The following is a 25118-nucleotide window of genomic DNA, read 5'->3' on the forward strand; positions in this document are numbered from 1 at the left end:
CACCCGAATACAGGGGTTTGCGTGATTAAGCAAGCTGCGGTCGTGCTTACATAAGGAGTTGAGAGATATCACAAACTGAGGTAAGGTATTTACAGATTATTTCCAAACGTTGAATTTGTATTGGTTTCTATTGAGGTACACGAGGCACCTTAAATAGGAATATATCTGGAGAACGCAGCACGCCAATGCATAAAGTCTCAAAGAGTATGTTAAACGAGTTAAACATTGCAACCGTTACCTATATTAAAGTACATAAGGTCAGTGGAGTTGTATGTTCTCAATGGAGGTGTGCTGTGTCATAAGTTAAGAGTACATTGCGGTAGATCTCTGCTCTCAGGTTGAATAGTGACACCAAAACCCTTCCATAATCATAAAATACTGTACGATTCAATTGTAGTGAGTGAGTGAGTATGGTTTTACGCCCCTTTTACCAATATTCCAGCAATATCACGGCGGGGGACACCAGAAATGGGCTTCACACATTGTACCCATGTCGGGAATCGAACCCGGGTCTTCGGCGTGACGAGCCAACGCTTTAACCACTAGGCTACCCGACCGCCCCCCGATTCCATTGTAAGACTCCGACTAAGCATGTTTTATGAATCACTATCCAACACTGTCATGATACTACTTGTGGGTGTTCGCGAAATGGTCTGACCTTTCAGAAGGTAGTCCACCACTAGGATTCCTCTGGAACTCTGGGGGAACGGGTGGCCGAATCGTCTGATGCGCAGAGATTCGGTGTGCAGAGTTGCGTCCCTTGGGCATGCCAGAAACCTATGATTGTGGGTTCGAATCCCGGTTCGCTCCGATTATATGTCTAGGTTTGTCAGCACCATACCCGTGCTCGTGGGTTTCACAGAAGTGGTAAACGTCTATAGACCTGCATCACTTCTTGCTGTCCTCCCACATTAAGCTGACACGCCGCGATATAACTGGAATACTGTTAAAAGCGGCGTCAAACCAAACTCACTCACTCACTCACTCACTCACTCACTCTGGAACTCTAGAAAACCGAAGCCACCACATTGCCAGCTGATGGTACAGACTTTGCCTTCTTCATCGGAGGAGGAGACCTTAGATGTATCCACTGCTTTGACTTTTTAGCCTCTTGGAGATAGTGCTGAACATAAGACTCATCCATGGTTCCAAATCGCTCAGCTAGGTATGCTTCAAAACTACGAACATTTTAAGAGTTGTTGTTTCTGGAGCGTTTCTGATCAGGTGTCAATTGTCTTAGCGATAATATGTGAATCACATCACATTTTACATCAACATTTTCCTTAGCGGTAACAAGTTGACACAATGAATATTTGCCAGATCTTGAATAACCTTCGATGCTCTCCCCCTCTCTCTCTCTCTCTCTCTCTCTCTCTCTCTCTCTCTCTCTCTCTCTCTCTTGGGTCTTTGAGTTGGAGATATCTGACGATAGCGCTATGGCCATTTTTACAATAGAGAATAGCTGGTCACTTTGATGCCTGCAAAAATATGCCAAATGGTTGTGTATTTGGCTCTAATCCACTCTGCAGTCTGTTAATGGTGTACTATTTACCCTTCTTAGACTCAGGACTACTTTTCCTGTCAATCTGAAACACGAAATAGGCCATAAAAAAAACGTCAATGCGAAAAAGAACGTTGCCTCATCGGTACACGTCATACTTAATTAACGCGTCTCACCTTCGATCGCAGGGTACTTTACACCTCGCAACTGCGGACACAATGGTAAGACCGTTGTTGTATATATTGCTCAATCCGTGTGATCTAAATCAATACGAATCTCGCATGCAGGTCACGTGATCACACCAATAAGTATAACTATGACACTAGCCGTTATGTATAACTATGACGCTCGTCGTTACATATTACCATGAACCCGTGAAGACCCGGGGTAGATTAGGTCTTCAGCGACCCATGCTTGTCGTGAAAAGCGACTATGCTTGTCGTAAGAAGCGACTAACGGGATCGGGTGGTCAGGCTCGCTGACTTGGTTGATGTATGTCATCGATCCCAATTGCGTGGATCGATGCTCATAATATCAATCACTGGATTGTCTGGTCCAGACGCGATTATTTACAGACCGCCGTCATATGGTTGGAGTACGGCGTTAAACAGCAAACCAACCAACCAACCAACCAACCAATATATTACCATGACACTAGCCGTAACGTATAACTTTGGCGCTCGTGGTTACATATTACCATGACACTGTTCATTACGTATAAATATGACACTATTCTTTACGTATAAATATGACACAACACTTTACTCATGACTATGAGGCTAGCCGTGGTGTATAACTACCACTCTCGTCGTTACTTATAACTATGAGGCTAGTCAAGTATAACTATGAGACTAGTAGTTACGTATAACTATGCCGATTGTTACCAATAACTATGAGACTAGTCATAACGTATACCCATGAGACTAGTTAAGTGTAATTATGACACTAACCGTAACGTATAACTATGGCACTAGCCGTTACTGAGTCAGTAGTTCAAAGAACTACCAGCAACTGACCCTAACTCCAGCCAACAGCGGGGGCTAACATAGCCACACCACCGTATCCACTTAGCTTAGATATGTGCATCCAGTTTATGTCATCGTGTACAGAATCCTCGTACGAAAATATAAATAGATAGATAGATACCGCACGAAATGTATGTCAGTTTTGATTCAAATGAATGACAGCAGTGTCGAGAGATTTGATGTACCGTGACGCCATGTGTGCATTGTGCATGGCCAGACGTTTTGGTAGATTCAACAACACCGTCACATGTTCACGAAGAAAACGATTCACTTCCAAGTCCGAGACTTGGAATTAACACTTATTTACAACCGACGGGCACATGTAGTGTGCTGACAAACCAGAAATCATACCCAGGGCACATCTGGCATTCGAGCTTATGATCATGATCATCGGACTCCAAGGGACGTAACTCCGCCAAGTTAATTGCGGCGCCCATTTAAACAACCAAGCCACACGTTACCACAGCGAGTGTATAGATATCATGCATTTGTTGGAGCATCTCCTGAGAGAAAAGTTGGCGTGAATAGCCGCCATGTTTTGACTCCTAATGAAGGATGAGAGTGGCCAAGTAGTTTTTATCATCCAAAACTGGCTCCCACAGGAGATATCGCTTGGATGAGATCAAGCGATATCTACACTGTAGATATTGCTGCAATGAAATTACATCACAATGCTTTGCAGACCATTGTGACATCACTGGTTACCATGACGTCACAATCAAATGACATCACTAATGGCCCTGCTACTGAAGCTGTTTGCAATACTTTTTACCCTGAAGACACTGTTAATTACTGTCTACAAATTGAAAAAGTTGAAAGAATGATGTTGGATGATAAATAAAATCTCACCCTCGTGTCTTTTGATATCAAATATATCAACACTCGTTGATTAAAGTGGCAAAAATCCTCGGCAAGCCTCGGAATTTTTCCACTTTTATCAACTCGTGTTGATATATTTGATATCAAAAGACACTCGGGTGAGATTCTCTATATAGCGCCGTGGTTTGCTTTTCTTAATTTCGCCCTCGACGTACCTAAATGAAACACTCGTCGTGATGTCCGATACAATTCCAAATTTTGAATTGTACCATATGTTCGGATTTCGGTTGAAAAACTGACTTGCCTTAGGTTTAGATGTGTCAAAAGTCAAAGTCAAATTAGTTTATTTGTGTGTAGGCCTTAGGCCGATATACAAGAAATGCAGTGACATTAATACAATGTGAAGCACATTACATAGATTTTACGACTTCATTTCTTTGTTTATACGCATAATATACATAATATTGCAGACGTTTTAATAACTCATCCTGAACTGTACAAAATAAGTTTTTGAATTTATTTATCATCCAAAATTGGCTCCCACAGGAGATATCGCTTGGATTGGATCAAGCGATATCTACACTGTAGAATATCGCTGCAATGAAATTACATCACAATGCTTTGCAGACCATTGTGACGTCACTGGTTACCATGACGTCACAATCAAATGACATCACTAATGGCCCTGCTACTGAAGCTGTTAGCAGTACTTTTTACACTGAAGACACTGCTAATTACTGTCTACAAATTGAAAAAGTTGGAAGAATGATGTTGGATGATAAATAAAATCGCACCTTCGTGTCTTTAGATATCAAATATATTAACTCTCGTTGATAAAAGTGGAAAGAATCCTCGGCAAGCCTCGGAATTATTCCACTTTTATCAACTCGTGTTGATATATTTGATATTAAAAGACACTCGGGTGATATTCTCTATATATCGTTGGAAACTTCCAATACATTTCTGGCAAACAAACTTTACGCAGCTCAGTATAATGTTAACAGATCAATACGAAATGATATTCATCTTCAACAGACATATTGCAAACAGGACACATGCGTAAACATGATTCAATAGATTGCCATCTACCCTCGTCCTGTCGTAAAGGTAAAACGTTACATCTTAATTAATAAAAAACACTGCGTACATATTTGCCATTGTAGATGCTCAAATATCTTTCAGGTTCAAACAGTGTTTTATATTCTTTATACATCATATATCGGGTACTACTGTTGAGTGTTGACATCCAGTTTTGCCAATAGTGGGACCCGATACGCTCACCTTGTCTCGAACACCTGGTATCATCGCTAATTGATACTGCTCCATAAACACATGTCGTACAATCGACTCTGCTTTTGGAAGAGATTTCTTATGATTATGGAAAGGTGTTTTTTTCACTTTTATTTACGTTTTCACAGACCGGCTGTTATCACTGATTTTCAGTGATCCATTCATATAATTTTCTCCGCTATTTTTTCTTTTCCCAGTGGAGTCTGTTTTGACGAGAATGGTTCTTCTCTGGCGTTGATCTCTTGTATTCATTACAAGGTTTAGTGACCTCGTGTAAGTCTATATCTCAAGGACGCATTTCTGTTGATATAAGCTGGCCTCCATTCAAACTTATGCGTGAATGCTGAACCTTATTTATGAGAACACGTGTTCTGTGGATGCCTGGGTGCTAAGTGCGTTAAACGTTTGCACGATATCGTTTATCACTAAATCGATGCACTATCGATATTTCATTTTGCCGTGATGCGTTCGCAAAACTTTGTCTTGATTATGGATAATATGACATTTTTCATATTCGAATAGGGTCATAAAACATTAAACGAGCAACGAAAAATAACTAGTCTCGATTATCCGCCGAAACAGATTTCATTTTGCTTAATTAAGGAGTGTTTTAGTCTTGTGCATAGGATATACCTACACTCAATAGCAGGTAAGACTATTTGCTCTTCTGGGGAGTGGACTTTTTTGGAAAAAGATATTTTGTTTTTTGGGGGGGATGTTTGTTTTTATTTTATTTCTCAATAAGCGAGGCTAAATGCGTGTTTGGTGAGTCTCTAACAAAATGCCCAGCCCCCAGTAATCAACCCAATACTGAATCGAAAATATAGCTATAGGTTCTTTATCCCATATTGGGGGCGGTCGGGTAGCCTAGTGGTTAAAGCGTTCGCTCGTCACGCCGAAGACCCGGGTTCAATTCCCGACATGGGTACAATGTGTGAAGCCCATTTCTGGTGTCCCCCGCCGTGATATTGCTGGAATATTGCTAAAAGCGGCGTAAAACCCCACTCACTCACTCACTCATTATCTCATATGGGTACAATGTGCTTATTATTTCAGGGACGCAACTCTACAAAACGTATTCCAGCGCCATGGGCGACTGGCAATCCTTGCCCCCCAAAATGACGTGAACGTGAAACGGCTAACTCAGTAATGAATAAACATTCAAACTGTAACCAACAGATGATGGGGATAGTTGTGTTTGTTTGTTTGGTTGTTTTTTAAATGCCACACTACGCAATATTCCAGCTATATGACGGCGGTCTGAAAATACTCGAGTCTGGACCAGACAATCCAGTGATTGATATCATGAACATCGATCCACGCAATTTGGATATGATGACATGCATCATCCAAGTCATCGAGCCTGACCACCCGGGCCCGTTACTCGCGTCTTACGACAAGCATAGTCACCTTTTACGGCAACCATGGATTGCTGAAGACCTTTTCTACCCCGGATCTTCACGGGTCGGGGAAAGTTTGTCGGAACAAGTACAGTTCTTGTTTTGAGAATAGCTACCTCCATGTTCCCCATAAGGTTATAGATGGTCCAAGTAGTGCAGCTGGCGTATGTGTTATCCGCCAACAAGGTTGCAGCTGAAGGCTTAACAATGCCCAATTATAGTTCCACGTGTGCATCCAGCTTTAGGACACTCGGGTAGCCTAGTAGCTAAAGTGCACTCTCGTCACGAAAAAAAGCCCGGGTTCGAATCCCCACTTGGGTGCACAATGTGAAGCCTATTTCTAGTGTCGCCCGCCGCGATATTGCTGGAATATTACTAAAAGCGGCTAAAACCATATTCACTCACTCACTCACTCACTCACAGATCTGAAAGAGCTTCTATTCTTGCACCTGATCCAAAAAGACTCACCTTGGCAACGGGAGCCGTTACCCAAAAATAGCGCTCAGTGTTACAGTTGCCTGTGCACGTTCGTTGTACAAAATCATGTTTACAAAACACATCCAGCCCTGCTAAAAATAGTCAGTCGTAAAAAATAGTCTTTATTTTTTTCGATTAAATTCTTTGCATATTTTACATGTCTTTGAATATAAAATGCAAGTACGTAATTTATCTAAAAACATCCTTTATGGTACCTTCTAAGTCGGGAGAGGCTTGCGCAATGTATGTGAACCAAGCATATATTTGTCGACGCCTACGACCTGACATTCACAAAATGTAATATTAATGTTAGGTAATGTACAGGAACGCGTCCGAGCAACGACGTTGTGAGCTACACCGTGACGAATATAAATCTACATCCAACATACTGTCCGCGCTTAGCACAGCCTATTTCGAAGCTATTGTATAATCTGTGATAAGCGTTGCGATGTACTATAAACATGACTATCCGATCTACTTCTCTCACCGACTTTTGTTGAAAAGTCGGTCACATTTCGAGGTGTACACACGGCGCAAACTATACCTTCTAAATGCAGACGTGGCAAGCTGGACTCGGTCAATAGCAAGGTATTTTGTGGTGTAGTTCGTGCGAGCAATGTAAGTACAAGTTTCTGTTTGCCTTTCTAAATTGATGACGTTTGAAAATATATACTTTTCTCAAAGAGACAGTGATCACTCATATGTTCAGGGCACTACCACTACCAAGTGGTGTCTACATGTCAGGTGTAGAGTGAACGACTAGTGGGTGCGAACGATTCGAGTGATATCACGGCGGGCTGCAAATAATCGAGTCTGGACCAGGGAAACCAGTGGTTGATATCATGAGCAACTACACGTCGGGTTACGATGACATACAATCAGCCAGATCACAAAATCATCGCATTTTAGTTGACCCTCACGGAATAATAATAATAATAATAATAATAATAATAATAATGACGGAAGTAATAATATAGTCAAATAATAACAATAATTAAAAACTGAACAGCTAAAAAGTTCCATTAATGAGGATGTAAAGTACAAGACTTTGCTGATTGCCCTGATTGTTGGCAAATGATATATAGTAGAGAGCAAAACTGCTGAGTCAGGCGATTGGGCTGTACCAGCCTTGACATACATGTATGCTTCTTTGATGTGTTGTTTGACTGTCCAATTGTCCAGCGAAGTCACCGCGACAAGGTGTCTTCTTATCGCCTAGTATTCATATCTGATCTTATTGCGATAATGTTTCTTCTGACATCCGTTATTTGTGGGACACTTGACCATGGACGGATGATAAATACCGGCTGTTGATTTAGGGCTTCGTAATTGCTTCTGAAAACGTATGATAGGAAATTGATGCCGTGCGATAGATATAGTTTCATATTCACGAGGCGTTCACATTCAGAGTGTTCCGATTGGATTCCTTGGCGGAATATGTTTTCTTTTGGCTAAGAGTATAGTACATACAAGCTGCCCGGAGAAAGCTATAATGTTGCTATATGATGCGTAAAACAACATTCATTCGCTCACTACTTTAGACTGCTGGATTCCTTGGCGGAATATGTTTTCTTTTGGCTAAGAGTATAGTACATACAAGCTGCCCGGAGAAAGCTGTAATGTTGCTATCTGATGCGTAAAACAACATTCATTCGCTCACTACTTTAGACTGCTGGATTCCTTGGCGGAATATGTTTTCTCTTGGCTAGAGTATAGTACATACAAGCTGCCCTGAAAAAGCTGTAATGTTGCTATATGCTCTGTAAAACTGCATAAATTCACACACTAATTTAGACTGCTGTGCACAGCGTCAAGGCATGGATTTTCAGGTGAAAAATTGACTTGCTTTTGCAGGTATTTGTGACGGGTTCCAACGGTTGGGCAGGATACGCTCACCTTTTTGCGAACACCTGATATCATCATATTTGACAGTGATTCAGAAACACATGATATAGTCGGAATCTTAAAATCGACTCTTTTAGCAGAGATACCTTATGACTATGGAAAGGGTTGGTCACTTATATTTACCGTTTTCGCGAACAACTGCTGTCATCACTGATTTCCAGTGATCCATTCACCGCAGTTTTGCCTTTTTCTTATGAATATGGGAAGGATTTTGTCGCTTTTATTTAATAAACAAATAACTTCTTTGAGTGGCATTTAGAAGTTGGAATGGTAACTAAGACAAAATTGTTATGGATGAGCAACTTCTTTAATAATTACAATTTGGCGACGTTTCGGTGTAGATTATAACACCGTTATCAAGCAAATGATGTACAAACTAGGTATGAGGATGATATATATACATGATATATATATACATATATATGAGGATGATATAATCTACACCGAAACGTCGCCCAATTGTAATTATTAAAGAAGATTCTGAAGTTGCTCATCCATAACAATTTTCTCTTAATAAACAAGTTATTAAGAGGTGGATCCAGGATTTTTTTAGTGAAAGGGGTCGAATTCGGGGCCACTCCCGAATTGGCAGATGTTTTATATAGTACCTTAGACCAGAAGTAGATAAATATAGTTCTACCCCCCTATTGAGAGAGTGATAAAACAGGGTTTTATCCCCTATTCACAAGTTGTTTATATAATTCAGATGCATGGAATTGATAAACAGGGTTTTACCCCCTATTGACAAGTTGTTTATATGATACAGATGCGTGGAAGTGATAAACAGGGTTTTACCCCCTATTGACAAGTTATTTATATGATACAGATGCGTGGAAGTGATAAACAGGGTTTTACCCCCTATTGACAAGTTGTTTATATGATACAGATGCATGGAATTGATAAACAGGGTTTTACCCCCTATTGACAAGTTGTTCATATGATACAGATGCGTGGAATTGATAAACAGGGTTTCATCCCCTATTGACAAGTTGTTTATATGATACAGATGCGTGGAATTGATAAACAGGGTTTCATCCCCTATTGACAAGTTGTTTATATAATACAGATGCGTGGAAGTGATAAACAGTGTTTTACCCCCTATTGACAAGTTGTTTATATAATACAGATGCGTTGAATTAATAAACAGGGTTTTACCCCCTATTGACAAGTTGTTTATATAATACAGATGCGTTGAATTGATAAACAGGGTTTTACCCCCTATTGACAAGTTGTTTATATAATACAGATGCATGGAATTGATAAACAGGGTTTTACCCCCTATTGACAATTTGTTTATATAATACAGATGCGTGGAGTTGATAAACAGGGTTTTACCCCCTATTGACAAGTTGTTTATATAATACAGATGCGTGGAATTGATAAACAAGGTTTCACCCACTATTGACAAGTTGTTTATATGATACAGATGCGTGGAATTGATAAACAGGGTTTTACCCCCTATTGACAAGTTGTTTATATAATACAGATGCGTGAAAGTGATAAACAGGGTTTTACCCCCTATTGACAAGTTGTTTATATAATACAGATGCGTTGAATTAATAAACAGGGTTTTACCCCCTATTGACAAGTTGTTTATATAATACAGATGCGTGGAAGTGATAAACAGTGTTTTACCCCCTATTGACAAGTTGTTTATATAATACAGATGCGTTGAATTAATAAACAGGGTTTTACCCCCTATTGACAAGTTGTTTATATAATACAGATGCATGGAATTGATAAACAGGGTTTTACCCCCTATTGACAAGTTGTTTATATAATACAGATGCATGGAATTGATAAACAGGGTTTTACCCCCTATTGACAAGTTGTTTATATAATACAGATGCGTTGAATTAATAAACAGGGTTTTACCCCCTATTGACAAGTTGTTTATATAATACAGATGCATGGAATTGATAAACAGGGTTTTACCCCCTATTGACAAGTTGTTTATATGATACAGATACGTGGAAGTGATAAACAGGGTTTTACCCCCTATTGACAAGTTGTTTATATGATACAGATGCGTGGAAGTGATAAACAGGGTTTTACCCCCTATTGACAAGTTGTTTATATGATACAGATGCTTGGAATTGATAAACAGGGTTTTACCCCCTATTGACAAGTTGTTTATATAATACAGTTGCGTGGAATTGATAAACAGGGTTTTACCCCCTATTGACAAGTTGTTATATGATACAGATGCGTGGAATTGATAAACAGGGTTTTACCCCCTATTGACAAGTTATTTATATAATACAGATGCATGGAATTGATAAACAGGGTTTTACCCCCCTATTGACAAGTTGTTTATATAATACAGATGCATGGAATTGATAAACAGGGTTTTACCCCCTATTGACAAGTTGTTTATATAATACAGATGCATAAAATTGATAAACAGGGTTTTACCCCCTTATTGACAAGTTGTTTATATGATACAGATACGTGGAAGTGATAAACAGGGTTTTACCCCCTATTGACAAGTTGTTTATATAATACAATTTCGTGGAAGTGATAAACAGGGTTTTACCCCCTATTGACAAGTTGTTTATATAATACAGTTGCGTGGAATTGATAAACAGGGTTTTACCCCCTATTGACAAGTTGTTATATGATACAGATGCGTGGAATTGATAAACAGGGTTTTACCCCCTATTGACAAGTTATTTATATAATACAGATGCATGGAATTGATAAACAGGGTTTTACCCCCTATTGACAAGTTGTTTATATAATACAGATGCATGGAATTGATAAACATGGTTTTACCCCCTATTGACAAGTTGTTTATATAATACAGATGCATAAAATTGATAAACAGGGTTTTACCCCCTTATTGACAAGTTGTTTATATGATACAGATACGTGGAAGTGATAAACAGGGTTTTACCCCCTATTGACAAGTTGTTTATATAATACAATTTCGTGGAAGTGATAAACAGGGTTTTACCCCCTATTGACAAGTTGTTTATATAATACAGATGCGTGGAAGTGATAAACAGGGTTTTACCCCCTATTGACAAGTTGTTCATATAATACAGATGCGTGGAATTGATAAACAGGGTTTTACCCCCTATTGACAAGTTGTTTATTTAATACAGATGCGTTGAATTAATAAACAGGGTTTTATCTCTTTATTGATAGGTTGTTTGGAATAATACATGGGTGGTGGTATTGACAAGAGGGTTTTATAATACAGGTGCATACACCGCCTTGTTTCATATTGAAATCTATGAACAAAGATTTAGAGTGAAAAAATACTCCCATTAGCTTGATAACAAGAGGGATGACTTTACAATAGTCAGGTTTCGCTTTAAGTCGAGCATTATGCCATCAGTTCTAACTTTTGTTGTCTCCATGTCCACAATTTTTAAGAATCGGGCATACTCTTTCTACGACGATTTCAAAGAGCTTTATACGACTCTTGCTCAATTTTTTCCCGTCAGGGTTACAACATTGAGGGCCTAACTATAGCTTAAAAATGTTTTATGGTAGACATGAGGAGGACATGTCCCCGGGATTGTTGAGGTGAACTTACCTTTGCATGTGTTTGTGGCGGGTACCATCGGTGGGGCAGGACACACCCATCCTTACGCGAACACCTGGTATCATCATATAGGGATTCATAATTGAGTCAGTATGTTTTTACGCCGCTTTTAGCAATATTACAGCAATATCACGGTGGGGGACACCAGAAATGGGCTTCACACATTGTACCCATGTCTTCGGCGTGACGAACGAAAGCTTTAACCACTAGGCTACCCGACCGCCCCTAGGGATTCATAAAACAAGTTCATGAGAGAGTCAGGATCGTACAATGGACTATAGTTTCAGCAGAAAATTGTCGCTTAAATTTATAATGGAATTCATAACAGGGTATGTCCGCTATTGACAGCTTGTTGCAAAACTAAGCGGCAAAAGAAAGCATAGGTTGGCAATTTGTAATTTTCCTAAACACAGCGATAACTAGTGGAAAGTGGGTATTGGGAATATGACTGCCCAGGGACAGGTACCAAAAAACACCTCACCCGAACGCGCCACCTTTGACGGCGCTAGTGCGGTGAAAAAAATGGTGAAACAGGTTTCCCGACTATGGCATAAACTGCACGTGCATGTTAGCTGTATAAATGCGTTCGTCTGCAGGGTATAACCACACGTAATGAAAGCACACAAAAGAAATGCCACGACTTTCACAGGAGCAGAGAGAGAGAGCCATCGGTATTGCCGAAATGGGGGCAACACAGGTCCAAATTAGCCAACGTACAGTACTACGACGACTTCGTGCTGCTGGAATCCGAGCGTATCGTCCTTTCCGAGGAATGGTACTGACTGCTCAACATCGACGCCTGAGACTGCGATGGGCGAGGCACGCCTCCCGTCAACAGACAAGAATTGCAGCAGGCCCTGAGAGACGAGTGGCAACGGATTCCAGTCCACGTCGTCAGAAGACTGACGTCATCGATGAGGCGGCGTATCACACCATGCATTGAGGCAGCTGGAGGTCATACATTGAAGGCAACTGTGTCGGCAATGAACTTGAAGTGTGTCTGACAATCTTTTGGTGACATTTCAGACAACTTTTGAAAATGAAATTTCTTACCCCACCATTGTTTACCTTGAGCTTACATTACCTGTGATTGCACAATTTCATTCAAACTGTGGTTGATCTTCTTGATATTTTTTAATCGACCATGGAACTCGACCTATTCTTTCGTTTGCCGCCCAGTTTTAGCGTGGAATTCATAAACAGGGTTACGGCCCAAATTGAAAGGTTGTTTTTAATAGGACATGTGTGTGGGATTCATAAATTGAGTTATATCCCCTATAGACAGGCTGTTGTTAAAAGTACCTGTGCTTGCGAAATACATAAACATTCCCTATTGGCAGGACCGCCTCCGTGGTCCAGTGCATAGAGCGTCTGCCCGAAGAGCGGGAGGTCGGTGGCTCGATAATCAGACCATTATCAAATGACGTTAAAAGATGGTACATGTTGTTAATCTGCCTGGCATCGGCATTTAGGGAATAACCCCCGCTCTCTATATACAACATTCGAACCAGGACCTGCACACACAATACATATGCTTAGTTTTGATGATGACTGAATGATTTACGATTAAATTTAGCTTTAGTTTACTACTTTGATAAAATCCACAAACAAGGGAATAACGGACATGTCAAGACGCACACTTGGTTTCATTGTTACGAGAAGTTTCTTACAGTGTTGTTTTGGTTTCTGTTACCCTTTGCCTCATGTTTCGGTTCAAACGGTAGTGGATGCACACGTCTGGCCCAGTCTTCTAAGGCGTCGCAATTCGCTGTGCAGAGTTGCGTCCCTTGGGCACGCCAGAAACCTGTGATCGATGGTTCGAATCCCGGTTCGCCCCGATTAAGTTTCTAGGTTTGTCAGCCCCATACCCGTGCTCGACTTGCTCCACTTCGGGCTTTCCTCAAGCATTAAGCTGACCGTGATATTACTGGAATTCTGTTCAAAGCGGATTTAAACCGAACTCACTCGCTCACTGAAATGTAAGTTGTACATTTTTATCCAATTCAATCTTTTGAACTTGAATGCAATATCCTCGCCTCGAAGCATATGCTCTCTTGACGGAGAACCTCGTGGTTATTACATGATGAATTTGGTCCCCAGAAACCTATGAAGTCTTCAGAGACAACATAAGCTATCTGATTGTCCGACTCGGTGAGGTGAGGTGAAATGGGATTTAACGTCGCGTCCAAGATTATTGCACTTATATAGCGACGTGTGTGTGTGGCTGCTTGTTCTAGTCCGGACTGATGCCAGTTTATAGCGCTAGCCCAGTGAGATACCATGCCGCAGTTTAACAAATACCCCACTCAGACACAGTATACTGACTCCAAGCCGACCAGTCCTTCTTTTAGCCCCTTAATGCCGAGCGCCAGACAGGGTAACAACAAGTTCCACCTTGGTATGACGCGGTCTATAGGTATGACGCGGTCGGGGATCGAACCCCGGACCTTCCGTTCCCCGGGCGGACGCTCAACCACTAGACTCAGTGACTTTGTTTGCTTGCGCATCATCGTACCCCGACGAGGGTCTCTTCTCATAATATCAACCACCGGTTTGTCTCCAGATTCAATTATGTAAAGACCTTTATAACATGTTTTGAAAATTGCTGACTGTTGCACAATGCAACAAACAAACAAACAATCTAAATAGGGAAAGTCAACTGAGCTATGCGCGTTGTGACCTTGGACGAGAGCCATTACTCATATGACACTGTTATAAAACAAGGTCACCACAATACGCCACTGCCAAACAAGAGGAGGAGTTAGTGGGATTCAATCGCAGCGGGGAAACATATTCCGCATCCACACGTAATGATGGAATTGGAAACACAACCACTGCTGGAACACTCAAGATAAGAATACAGAGCAAGCACCTCCGGAAAAGCAGCGGCATTGATAACATTAGGTATTGTCACCTGTTTCTTTCTTTTTACTGTTATCAGATTAATATACCCTACAATAATACCTTTATTTCAACTAGCGATTTTTCTCAATTTTTCCATTCACTAAATTAGCCGGTCCAACCTTAAACTGATCGCGCATGTGATGTGTTGTTTTTTCGCGGACACCTGGCACATAAACACATGCTCATGATTCGATCTGCTCTGCTTTTAGCAAAATAAATTGTCGCATATATTTACTGTTACAGTAAAACTTAATAATTCTTGTCATGTCGCGAATCAGGGATGTGGGGAGCCACTAAAGATTGCCACGCCTGCTAACAATGTAATTTATATTACACTAAACTACGTTTATAACGAACACGCTTATAACGAACTGACGGATATAGCGAACTTACTTTTTTGTCTCGACTATTTGCTGTAGTTATGCTGTATATGTGCTTATAACGAACTACGGTTATAACGAACAAGAATTAGTGGTCGCTTTGAGTTCCTTATATCCGTTGTAAACCACCGAAGCCTGGCTGTGGCATCAGCTCATCGTTCGTTCCTGGTAGCTTTGCATTCCACAATTTAAGTATTATCCTTGATGATTGACCTTCACTCTTATTATGTTATAAATCATTAGTAAATTATTAATATATTGCACATGTAAAGGTAAACATGCACTTGCTACGTTGTATCATCACTGATTATACGCATGCAATTTCAGTGCTTCGGCCAAGTGATGGTATTCGAAATGCAAATGTCTCACTGCTGCCACCCGCATGTCATGTAATTTTGAATTTTGAAATGAAAAATTACAAAACCCTTTCCTAAATCCAAACGCAGAGTGGATTGTACGATTCCGGCTATACCATGAGCATATGTTTATGAATCACTATCGAAGAGTAGTGAGTTGGGTTTAACGCCTCTTTTAACAGTATTACAGTTATATCACAGCGTGTCAGCTTAATGTGGGAGGAAAGCCCGAAGTGATGCAGGTCTCAGACGTTTACCACCTCGGGAGAAAACCACGAGCACGGGTATGGTGCTGACAAACCTAGAAACATAATCGGGGCGAACCGGGATTCGAACCCGCAATCATAGGTTTCTGGCGCAAGGGACGCAACTCTGCACAGCGAATCGCGCCGCCTCAGACGACTGGGCCACCCGTGCCCCCCTACCGAAGAGTAATGGTACCAGGTGTTCGCTGAAAGGTGAGCGTATGCTGCCCAACCGGTGGCACCCGTCACAAACACATACAAAGGCAAGTCAGTTGTTCACCTAAAAAAAAGAATGGGAATACAATTTTCAAAAAAGAAGAAGAAACGCACAGGTAGTATTTAGTTCATTGAACCTGACTTCACAAAAAAATCCGGTATATAAATAGGATATATGTTATTGGAAAATGTTGGTGGCCTGATATTCGACAAACGGTGCGTCAAAACGCAGCCATTGTCGATTTGCAATGTCTCAAACGGCATTGTTTTCACACTTGTGCAAAAATGTCATAGAGGAAAACAGTAAAGCAAAATGCACGTGCAAGTTATGACATTCGTAATGTACAGGGTTGTAGTTCTCAAAGGATTTACATTTCACTGCCTTACAGTGACTTCATCAAGTTTATTTTGACAATGATCAGACGGTTGCAATAGATGAATGTCATTTTGAAAAAGACAGTAGCCGTTTATATTTTCATGTTCTAAAAAGATCCTTTCTTTTTCATATTCCCACTCAAATAAATCAATAATCGTTTTCTTTATTTCAGTTTTACTTCAATATACCTGTTCATTGCACAATGTCATAATATTAAACAAAGTCATTACATTTGATATCTCTGACAAAAATATGCATGCATTTTGTTGTAAACATACGTTTTCAACATTGATTATCAGTAGAAGGTATTGATTAAAGAATAACGAAGCATGTAAACATAACATTTAAACGACTCAACTCGGAATTCAATTGATGTGAAATTTGTATTTATATTATAATAACAAAACTATGTGATTATATTTTAATCAAATGAAAAAGTAAACATTTGCAATATACGTCTCACGAATAGATCTTCATACGACAACTCCAATACTCTTTATGTGTTGTTGAATGTTAGACAGGATGTCCGGATAAGGCATGGTTGTAACCATGACAACAAGAAGCTACAGATACCAGATACATTTTAACCAAATACACTTAAACCAGACATTGACGTTCCCAGTTCAATCTGGTCCGGATTGACCAATCACTGTTATGGGTTATCTGCCTTTATTATAAATAGACGTCCTCAACAATGATTGTTCGGAATAGGGGGTTTCCGGATTAACTGGGTCCGAATTAATGAGGTTTCTTGGTACAGGTATTCATGTATCACGTATTTCTTCTGGGAAAGTCTCATAATTGAAAGCACTATACGATCGACTCAATTATAACAGATAAAAAAATATATATAAATCATCGATATATAGATTTGTATTTTCTCATAATTATGTTGATATGTTGAGGATGAGGATATGTTGACATATACGACAGTGGTAGAGAATAATCAGTCTCATGTTTACGTCGAAATAGACTCTACTAGGCGTTAAAGCCAAAATGTAAATTATATGAATGGGTCACTAAATCAGTGACGACACAAGGTGTTCGCAACAGGGTTTCCGCTCTACCACTAGCACCCACCACAAAGGAATTTGCAATCAGGGTTTGGTTCTTTGATTTATTCCGCCCGTTAGCTCCTCTTCGTGATCATTTTTTAGTAAAAGGTCTGTAAAAAAATACCTACGGAAGCGTAGTAGGGCCACGGTGAAATTCTGTTTGTCTAAGTATCTCCTACGTAGGACTTAGTATGGCCTAGAATCACTAAGAGATTTTGTAGTGAGTGAGTGAGTTAGGTTTAACGCCGCTTTTAACAGTATTCCAATTATATCACGTGTCAGCCCGATAGGGATTTTATAACCCAGGTACAATGTTTTCTCCAAATTGAAATATTTGTACAATCAGCGTCATAGAGCATCATCTTGTAACCCTCTCTATTTTTCATACCTACTTAATTAAAGATGGAAGTATGATTCTTTTGCCGGTGACAACATGAGCTATATGTATTTTCAACGAAAAAGTACGTCTCTCGTCAGAAGTAATAATTGATTGTTTCAGATCATGCCAGGTTGCATAAGTTCTTACTTCTTACATTGGTGTGGAATTTCATACTTAACTAAATAAATACGACAAAACCCTTTCAATCTTCATAAGAAATCACTGCTAAAAGCGACTGAACAATTCCGATTACATCATGTACATATGTTTATAAATGACTCTCAAATAGTGAATACGTGAGAATACCCGTCAAAACACACGCAAAGGCAAGTCCACTCTTCACCCGAAAAGCACCGTAACATTTGGTACAAGTCAAAATACGGAATTGCATCGGATATATTTTTGGTCACTATTGCGTCATTTTAGGAAATGTCCTCATGTCTACTATAAAACGTTTTGAAAACTTCACTGTGGCTTAGAATATTGTAACCTTGATCAAATAACTTCTGAGCAAGAGTTGTATGGCGCTCTTTGAAATCTCGGTCGAAAGAGCATGAAAGTTGAAGACATCCCTCTTTGTCATTCGAAAGTTCCGTTACCACTACTAAATGCTTTGTGTCATTAGGCTGAGCAGCTACTTCGATATTGTTGAGTCCATGTTTCGGACCCGTGAAGATCCGGGGTAGAATAGGTCTTCAGCAACCCATGCTGCCGTAAAAGGTGACTTTGCTTGTCGTAAGAGGCGACTACGGGATCGGGTGGTCAGACTCGCTGACTTGGTTGATGCATGTCATCGATCCAAATTTCGTGGATCGATGCTCATGATATTAATCACTGGATTATCTGGTCCAGACTCGATTATTTACAGACCGTCGTCATATAGCTGGAATATTGCTGAGTGCGGCGTTAAACAACAAACCAACCAACCAGCCAACCATGTTTGTATTGCAGTAGTCAATGATGTTGGATTTATCGATTAGGTACAGTGTACACGTTTTCCACAACAAAGTTAAACCCGTGCATATCCATCGACAATACCATCACCGGGTGGAGAGTAGTGAATACAAACCCCGGACATATAGACGATGTTGCATGAACTCAGCCTGGAATTTAAAGTTTCGTCCATGATTTACATTAAATACACGACTGCATGGCTTTGTGATTAATAATAAAGCAATCCAAGATCTTGCCCAAGCTTATGCATGGAAACGGAGAATAACATGTTTAACAACTTGATAGACTACACAAAAGAAGTTAAAGAACATTCGTGTCCCCCGCCGTGACATTGCTGGAATATTGTTAAAAGCGGCGTAAAACCATACTCACTCACTAACTTAAAGAACATTCGATTAGTTCATATTACTGTTGTTAATTTGTCATGGCATGTATGCATCGTGTGTTCTTTCACTTGTTTTGAACAGTATATTTGATATACAAAAGTAATTCTCAAACAGTAAATCGATCCATGAAAATCATTGTGTATGTTCAAGGTAGAACGATGAAGTTGCGATACATATTAATGTCATAAAAGACAACAGAAGGGACATGGTGAAGATAAATTTAAGCGATGGTGTCTTGGGACCACAACATTATATATTGTGGCCAACGTATTTCTTCTTCTTAATTAAAGCTTCACGATATTAAATCGTGACAACCAGATATTCAGACATGGCGTTGAATACTAAAGTACTCATGGAAATGAAAAAAAACTGTTTTGCTGGATTTAATAATCGACACAAAGCATTACGTAGATGTAAATACGAAATAACAAAACAACTGGAAAAGTACTAGTCTGGATTTGCTAGTTTTATCTCAGTGCTCAATACAAAATGTACTTTACAGGAGGTAATTTGTAGGCACTTTCAACATTCAAAAATAAAATTAAGTCCAAATTGACATGGCAGAAACATATGCAAATTAGCCTGGAAAAAAGTAATCAAAACATCAATAAAAATAACAGCTATGTTTATGTACATAATAATAATGACATGTAAGTTGTTGTTTGAGAAGGGAATATGTTACTTTTACGTTCTGATATTTTGACGATGATTCACTATCCCACAATGCCACTCACAAATCACTAACCACTGACAAATCACATGCACGTACTTTAAGTCGTAAATTTCAGACATTTAAGAATTGACTTTCACTTTGCGCGAGCTCACTGGAGAATGAACCTTCATAGAGTCAGGGCCAAGCTGTATGAACGTCGGAGCAGTATCTTTACCTAGTAGGATGTAGGCCGAGATCTATAAACACTTGTATTAAGTACGCGTGACACTGACAGCCATACAACAATCAGCTGTATCGCGGAATAAAATAGTTCCTTTAAAAAAAGGGAGGTGAGCGAATGTATGCGCAACTTGCTCTACAGGAACATTTGTTGTAGTTTTCTTTACGTCAAATACATTCCAATAATATCATCTTTGGGTGATGTATGTTAAGAACTACACCACAATGACGGCGCTTCGTAATACATTTTACATCAAGTACAAGACGTCAAAAAGGCTTTCACGATAAACGTGACTGGTGAGGTTTCAAAGGTTGATCATTGAAAAGGTGGCCGATCATTGAAATGTCATTATAAAGATGTGTAAAAACGATCATGCAGTCTCAATGTATGCTAAGCGCTGAGTTCGATATTAAGGGTCGTTTATACACTCATAATGTCAAGTTCGCCGTCATGTGATCGACACCTCGTCCATAGGAAAAACCGTATATCGTTTAAACTTCACATTTATAAAATAGTATTTCATGGCATCTGGATATTGTTTCAATGACTTCATAATTATGCCCACGCCTCCATGTATTAAGAGGTGGCTTCTATATGTTAAGTCGTGGCCTCTAATTATTTCATGGCCTCGAAATATCGTATCATGATCACGAGATATTATAACCTTATTTAATTACTTCAACATGTCCTTTGCATGTTTCAGTAATTTCTCGACAGACGATGGTTACCCGTTTGGTGTTTGTTGTAACATATACGTTAATGGTTCTAAACATATGTTTTCCTTTTCCAGTTTGCTATGGCGAGCGGAATCACAATCACGACCATTTTGAAAGTGCTTTTTCTCTGTGAGATCTCCATGACAGATTGTGCCAAGATCTTGTACCTCCCGTTCCCTCTCTACAGTCACATTCAGACAGTCACGTGGCTCAGGGATGACCTAAAAGATTTCGGCCATGACCTGTGGATTGCATACCCGGATGTGTTAGCACCCCGAGGAATTCTCAACGATCCTAGTTTCAACTTCATCAAGTATGACAGCCTTGGGGATGTGGACCCGGACAAATACTACATCAAACCAGCTGTGGATTTTTACCTCGACCCTGATAACTTCAGAAGTATAACGACTGGCATCTTCCATCTTGTTAACCGAGCTCTCAGATACGTCGACCCCACTCATCCTCCAATCGATATGTTTAAAAGCGCAAACGTAATGAATGAGCTTGTGTTAAGAGATGCCAAGTTACTGGACACTATAAAGAGTCATAACTTCGACCTGTTGTTAGTGGACGGGACTGTTGGTATGCCATACGCAATCATTGCTTACAAACTTGATATTCCCTTCTGTTTCATTGGGCCCTTTTACGACTCCTGGAGAACAGGTGCCCCTACATACCCCTCCTTCTCTCCCATAATAGGACTCGGCGCATCCGATACTATGGGTTTCAAGGACCGTGTTGTTAGCACGTTGCAACACATTCTACTGATGGTAGCGAACCCTCTTATGGCCGAATCTATGGTGTCCCTTTACGCTTCTGAGAAACCGTATATTTCCCTGACGAACCTGGTGAGCAAGGCCGAGTTGTGGTTGGTTGAACAAGACACAGTGTTAGATTTTCCAAGATCAGCCATGCCCAATACTAAGTTTGTTGGCGGTCTGTCAGTTCACAACTCTAAGCCGTTACAAGGACGCTTCAAGACTTTCTACGAAAATGCCACCACCGGGGTTGTTGTGGTGTCGTTTGGTGGGAGTGTGAAAGCGTTACCGAAACAATTTGAGGATAAACTCGTTCGTGCCTTTACATTAACCAAATATTCTTTCGTGTGGAGATCCAATATCACCTCATCGATTGGAAAAAACCTTCTTGTATCTGACTGGATACCTCAAAATGACCTTTTGGGTCAATCAAAAACAAAGCTGTTCATTACCCATTGTGGAGCGTATAGTCAATATGAAAGTATCTATCATGGCGTGCCTATGATTGGGATGCCTGTCTATGCTGAACAACATTACAATAGTAGAAGAATGGCGTGGAAGAAGTATGGACTTGCTATGGATTTTCATAAAAATTCTGCTGAAGAACTGGCTCAAGCAATAATAACTGTGATTGACTCCCCAATATACAAGGAAAACGTTGTCAAAGCTTCGATGATATTTAGAGACAAGACTCTTACACCACGACAGGAGGCAGCGTACTGGATAGATCACGTGATCAAATATGGCGGCAGCTATTTCCGGTCAGCTGGCCTTGACCTTACATGGTATCAGTTCATGTGTGTCGACGTATTAAGCTTCATTGTTGCGATGATGATGGTGTTCCTATATTCCTCATACAAATCTGTGATTTATATAGCAAATTTCTTCTTTAAAGTATGCAAACATAAGACGAAAGTCGAATAATATTTAATCAAGTAATACTGAATTTAAACCGTCCCAGTGAACTTTGTCGCGCTGTTTGCATTTTTGTTTGAGTTTTGACATGTAGTAGTATCAAAGTGCTTTTTTTCGAACATATTTCCTATTTCGGAAAAATACATTGAACAGATTTATTACCACGTGTAAGGCGAGTTTCTCTCATTATTGATGCCATGATCTTTCATAACGTATTGCTTATTTAATTTTCTAGGCTTATTTATCAATGTTTATGTAAATATTTATATCATTTAATGTATTAGTGGCGTCCGTCAAGAATGTATCTTTGGTCGTTAGTTATTTACATCTTTCAACAATCAGCTTATGTTAATGATAGACCAGAAGGGTTTATATGAAGGCTGAAGGGGCTTCATCTGTTAAACATTTGGGATTAGAAGTCCCTCCATAAATGAAATATTCTTAAAAAAATTGGAATCAGACCTTTTTCTACCAGTGTTGTCATCAAATGAGTAGTGGCGTTGTCTGGGTCATCAAAGATATATTATCCGTTTCAAAAGAACAAAAGTATCCTTAGTATTTAGAAGAATGCTTCAAGTGAAAACATTCAAATATGTGGAATCTTCGAAGGGACGTTGTCGCGTTGTCGCCCTTACGAAAACAAGAAAATAGCAAAATCGTGGCAATGGCACAATTCGACATTCGAATCATTTGTCGCGTTGTCGCGCTTTGAATAAATTTTTTGACTTTTACAAAAGGGCAACAATGCGACATTTTTCAAGTTCAAAATAAGTCGCGTTGCTACGCTATAATTTATTTTGACACTTTGCTTGGTTTTTAAGGGCGACAACGCGACAAGGTTCATTCTAGGATTCCATACACATCATGTATCAGAATTATGTTACTCAAGCACTATCACGTTTATCACCATCAAGCACAGACTTTCCAGTGTAACTGGTGGACCAGCGTCTCGTAAATAAAAGCAATCAAACCCTTTCTAGAAAGCAGAGTCCATTTTAAGATTCCTACATCATAATCATGTGTTTATGAATCACTATCAAATAGTGTAAATGCCAGCGTATCTTGCCCCGCTGGTGTCTCCCGTCATAAACTCATGCAAAGGCAAGTAAAGTGCTCACCTGAAAACAAAACAATGATGTCACTACCCTGAATTTGTACAGGTGGCTTGGGGATCTCCTACATCTTTTCACCTGTGCTGTCGTAGACTGGGTGCGGATGTCGCCGTGGCCCTATAGTATCACACCTGGTATAATCATCAACTTGTACGGCGTCGTGTGGTACCTGGTTTTGCCTAAATGCACGTTCTGACTGTTCTTCGACTTCGTTTTTGGCATAGATTTCTTACAAATATGGAAAGGGTTTTATCGCTTTTATTCACGGGAGGGCACAGGTGGCCTTGTCTAAGGGACAGAATTCGCTTAGCAAGAATCCTATAATCTTGGGTTCGAATACCAGATTTTCTCTGATTGTGATTCTTGGTTCATTAACACCATACCCGTTATCGTCGTTGAGAAAATAGGAAATAGGTAGTGGTTGATAACTTCTCATCGTATCAACCAATCAAATAACACGAACGGGGGGCGGTCGGGTAGTCTGGTGGTTAAAGCGTTCGCTCGTCACGCCGAAGACCCGGGTTCGATTCCCGACATGGGTCAATTTGTAAAGTCCATTTCTGGTGTCACCGCCGTGATATTGCTGGAATATTTCTAAAAGCGGCGTAAAACCATACTCACTCACTCACATTACAGGAACGGCATTTTGTCTCATTGTGGTATATATTTTGCATCAAGCGAAAATGACTGTCTGGAGTTTCTACATGTTTCATAATTTATTTATAAAATAATAAAACGTTTTGAAAAGTTAAACAATATATATTTTCATCAAACAGAAGTATTTCCCAGACCAATAGTAATTTACCATGGGTAAATGGGACCAGATGGGTATTTTTTTCATGAAAGGAAGATCAGAAGAAAAAAAGATAAAATAATCGTCCCCTAAAGTCTTTGTCACGAAGATGTATCTCTGCATCAGTAATCAATCCCCATGACGTGATACGTGGACAACAAAACGGAATGTTTCACGGGGTCCACTGAACATTGAGTTCTCCACAACGACTGTCTAGTATCTGCTTTTGCTTCTGGTCCTGGATGAGTGTTATTGCCTTGCGCTGAAGTGGAAACCTTTTATCCATCCCAGTCTGTGATGATACTATCTGTATGTTACAGACGCTTATACTCAATAACCCAAGGGTCACTGAAGTACATGCAAAACAAACGCACTTACTATATTCTACAGACTAGGTGACTTGTACGGATGAGCTGGAGCCTTGACCTCTCTCGTTGAATCTCTGAACCTTGACTTCGTACAGACTGTAGAACACTGCCTGTGTCTCTACATACGTCGACGTCCCAGTCTCAGTGTTGTTAGGAAAGAGTGAGTGAATGAGTGAGTGAGTGAGTGAGTGAGTGAGTGAGTGAGTGAGCCAACTATCCCCAAATGAAGATTTGTTCTGGTGTCACATTTCGCATACAGCGCATTATGGGAAAGGGTGGTAATGGTCTGTGAAGTATTATCGTGGGTTATAAAACATGATATCATTAATTCTAAACCTTAGA

At 40.0% G+C, this 25118-nt stretch overlaps 1 protein-coding gene across 4 annotated transcripts; it reads left to right on the forward strand.

The window, feature by feature from the left end:
* The first annotated feature begins 9 nt into the window (after window positions 1-9).
* On the forward strand, window positions 10-23478 carry LOC124150953 (UDP-glucuronosyltransferase 1A8-like). Of its 4 annotated transcripts, none has more exons than XM_046523190.2 (3): window positions 17-80; window positions 14695-14874; window positions 20905-23478. In XM_046523190.2, exon 3 carries the CDS (start codon window positions 20911-20913, stop codon window positions 22510-22512), a length of 1602 nt encoding a protein of 533 aa, XP_046379146.1. In that variant the 5' UTR covers window positions 17-80; window positions 14695-14874; window positions 20905-20910; the 3' UTR covers window positions 22513-23478. The 4 variants fall into 4 exon arrangements, with proteins under 4 accessions (XP_046379138.1, XP_046379146.1, XP_046379134.1 ...); XM_046523178.2 differs by lacking the exon at window positions 17-80 and adding an exon at window positions 6737-7130; XM_046523182.2 differs by lacking the exon at window positions 14695-14874 and having other exon boundaries at window positions 10-80.
* Window positions 23479-25118: the final 1640 nt, after the last annotated feature.

The sequence above is a fragment of the Haliotis rufescens genome, unplaced genomic scaffold, assembly GCF_023055435.1.
Source record: "Haliotis rufescens isolate VD_foot unplaced genomic scaffold, xgHalRufe1.0.p SCAF_4, whole genome shotgun sequence".
Taxonomy (NCBI): Eukaryota; Metazoa; Mollusca; class Gastropoda; order Lepetellida; family Haliotidae; genus Haliotis; species Haliotis rufescens.

Bases quoted from the DNA above. Each gene is read 5' to 3' on its own strand.
- LOC124150953 (XM_046523182.2), top strand. From the start codon at position 20,911: ATGGCGAGCGGAATCACAATCACGACCATTTTGAAAGTGCTTTTTCTC.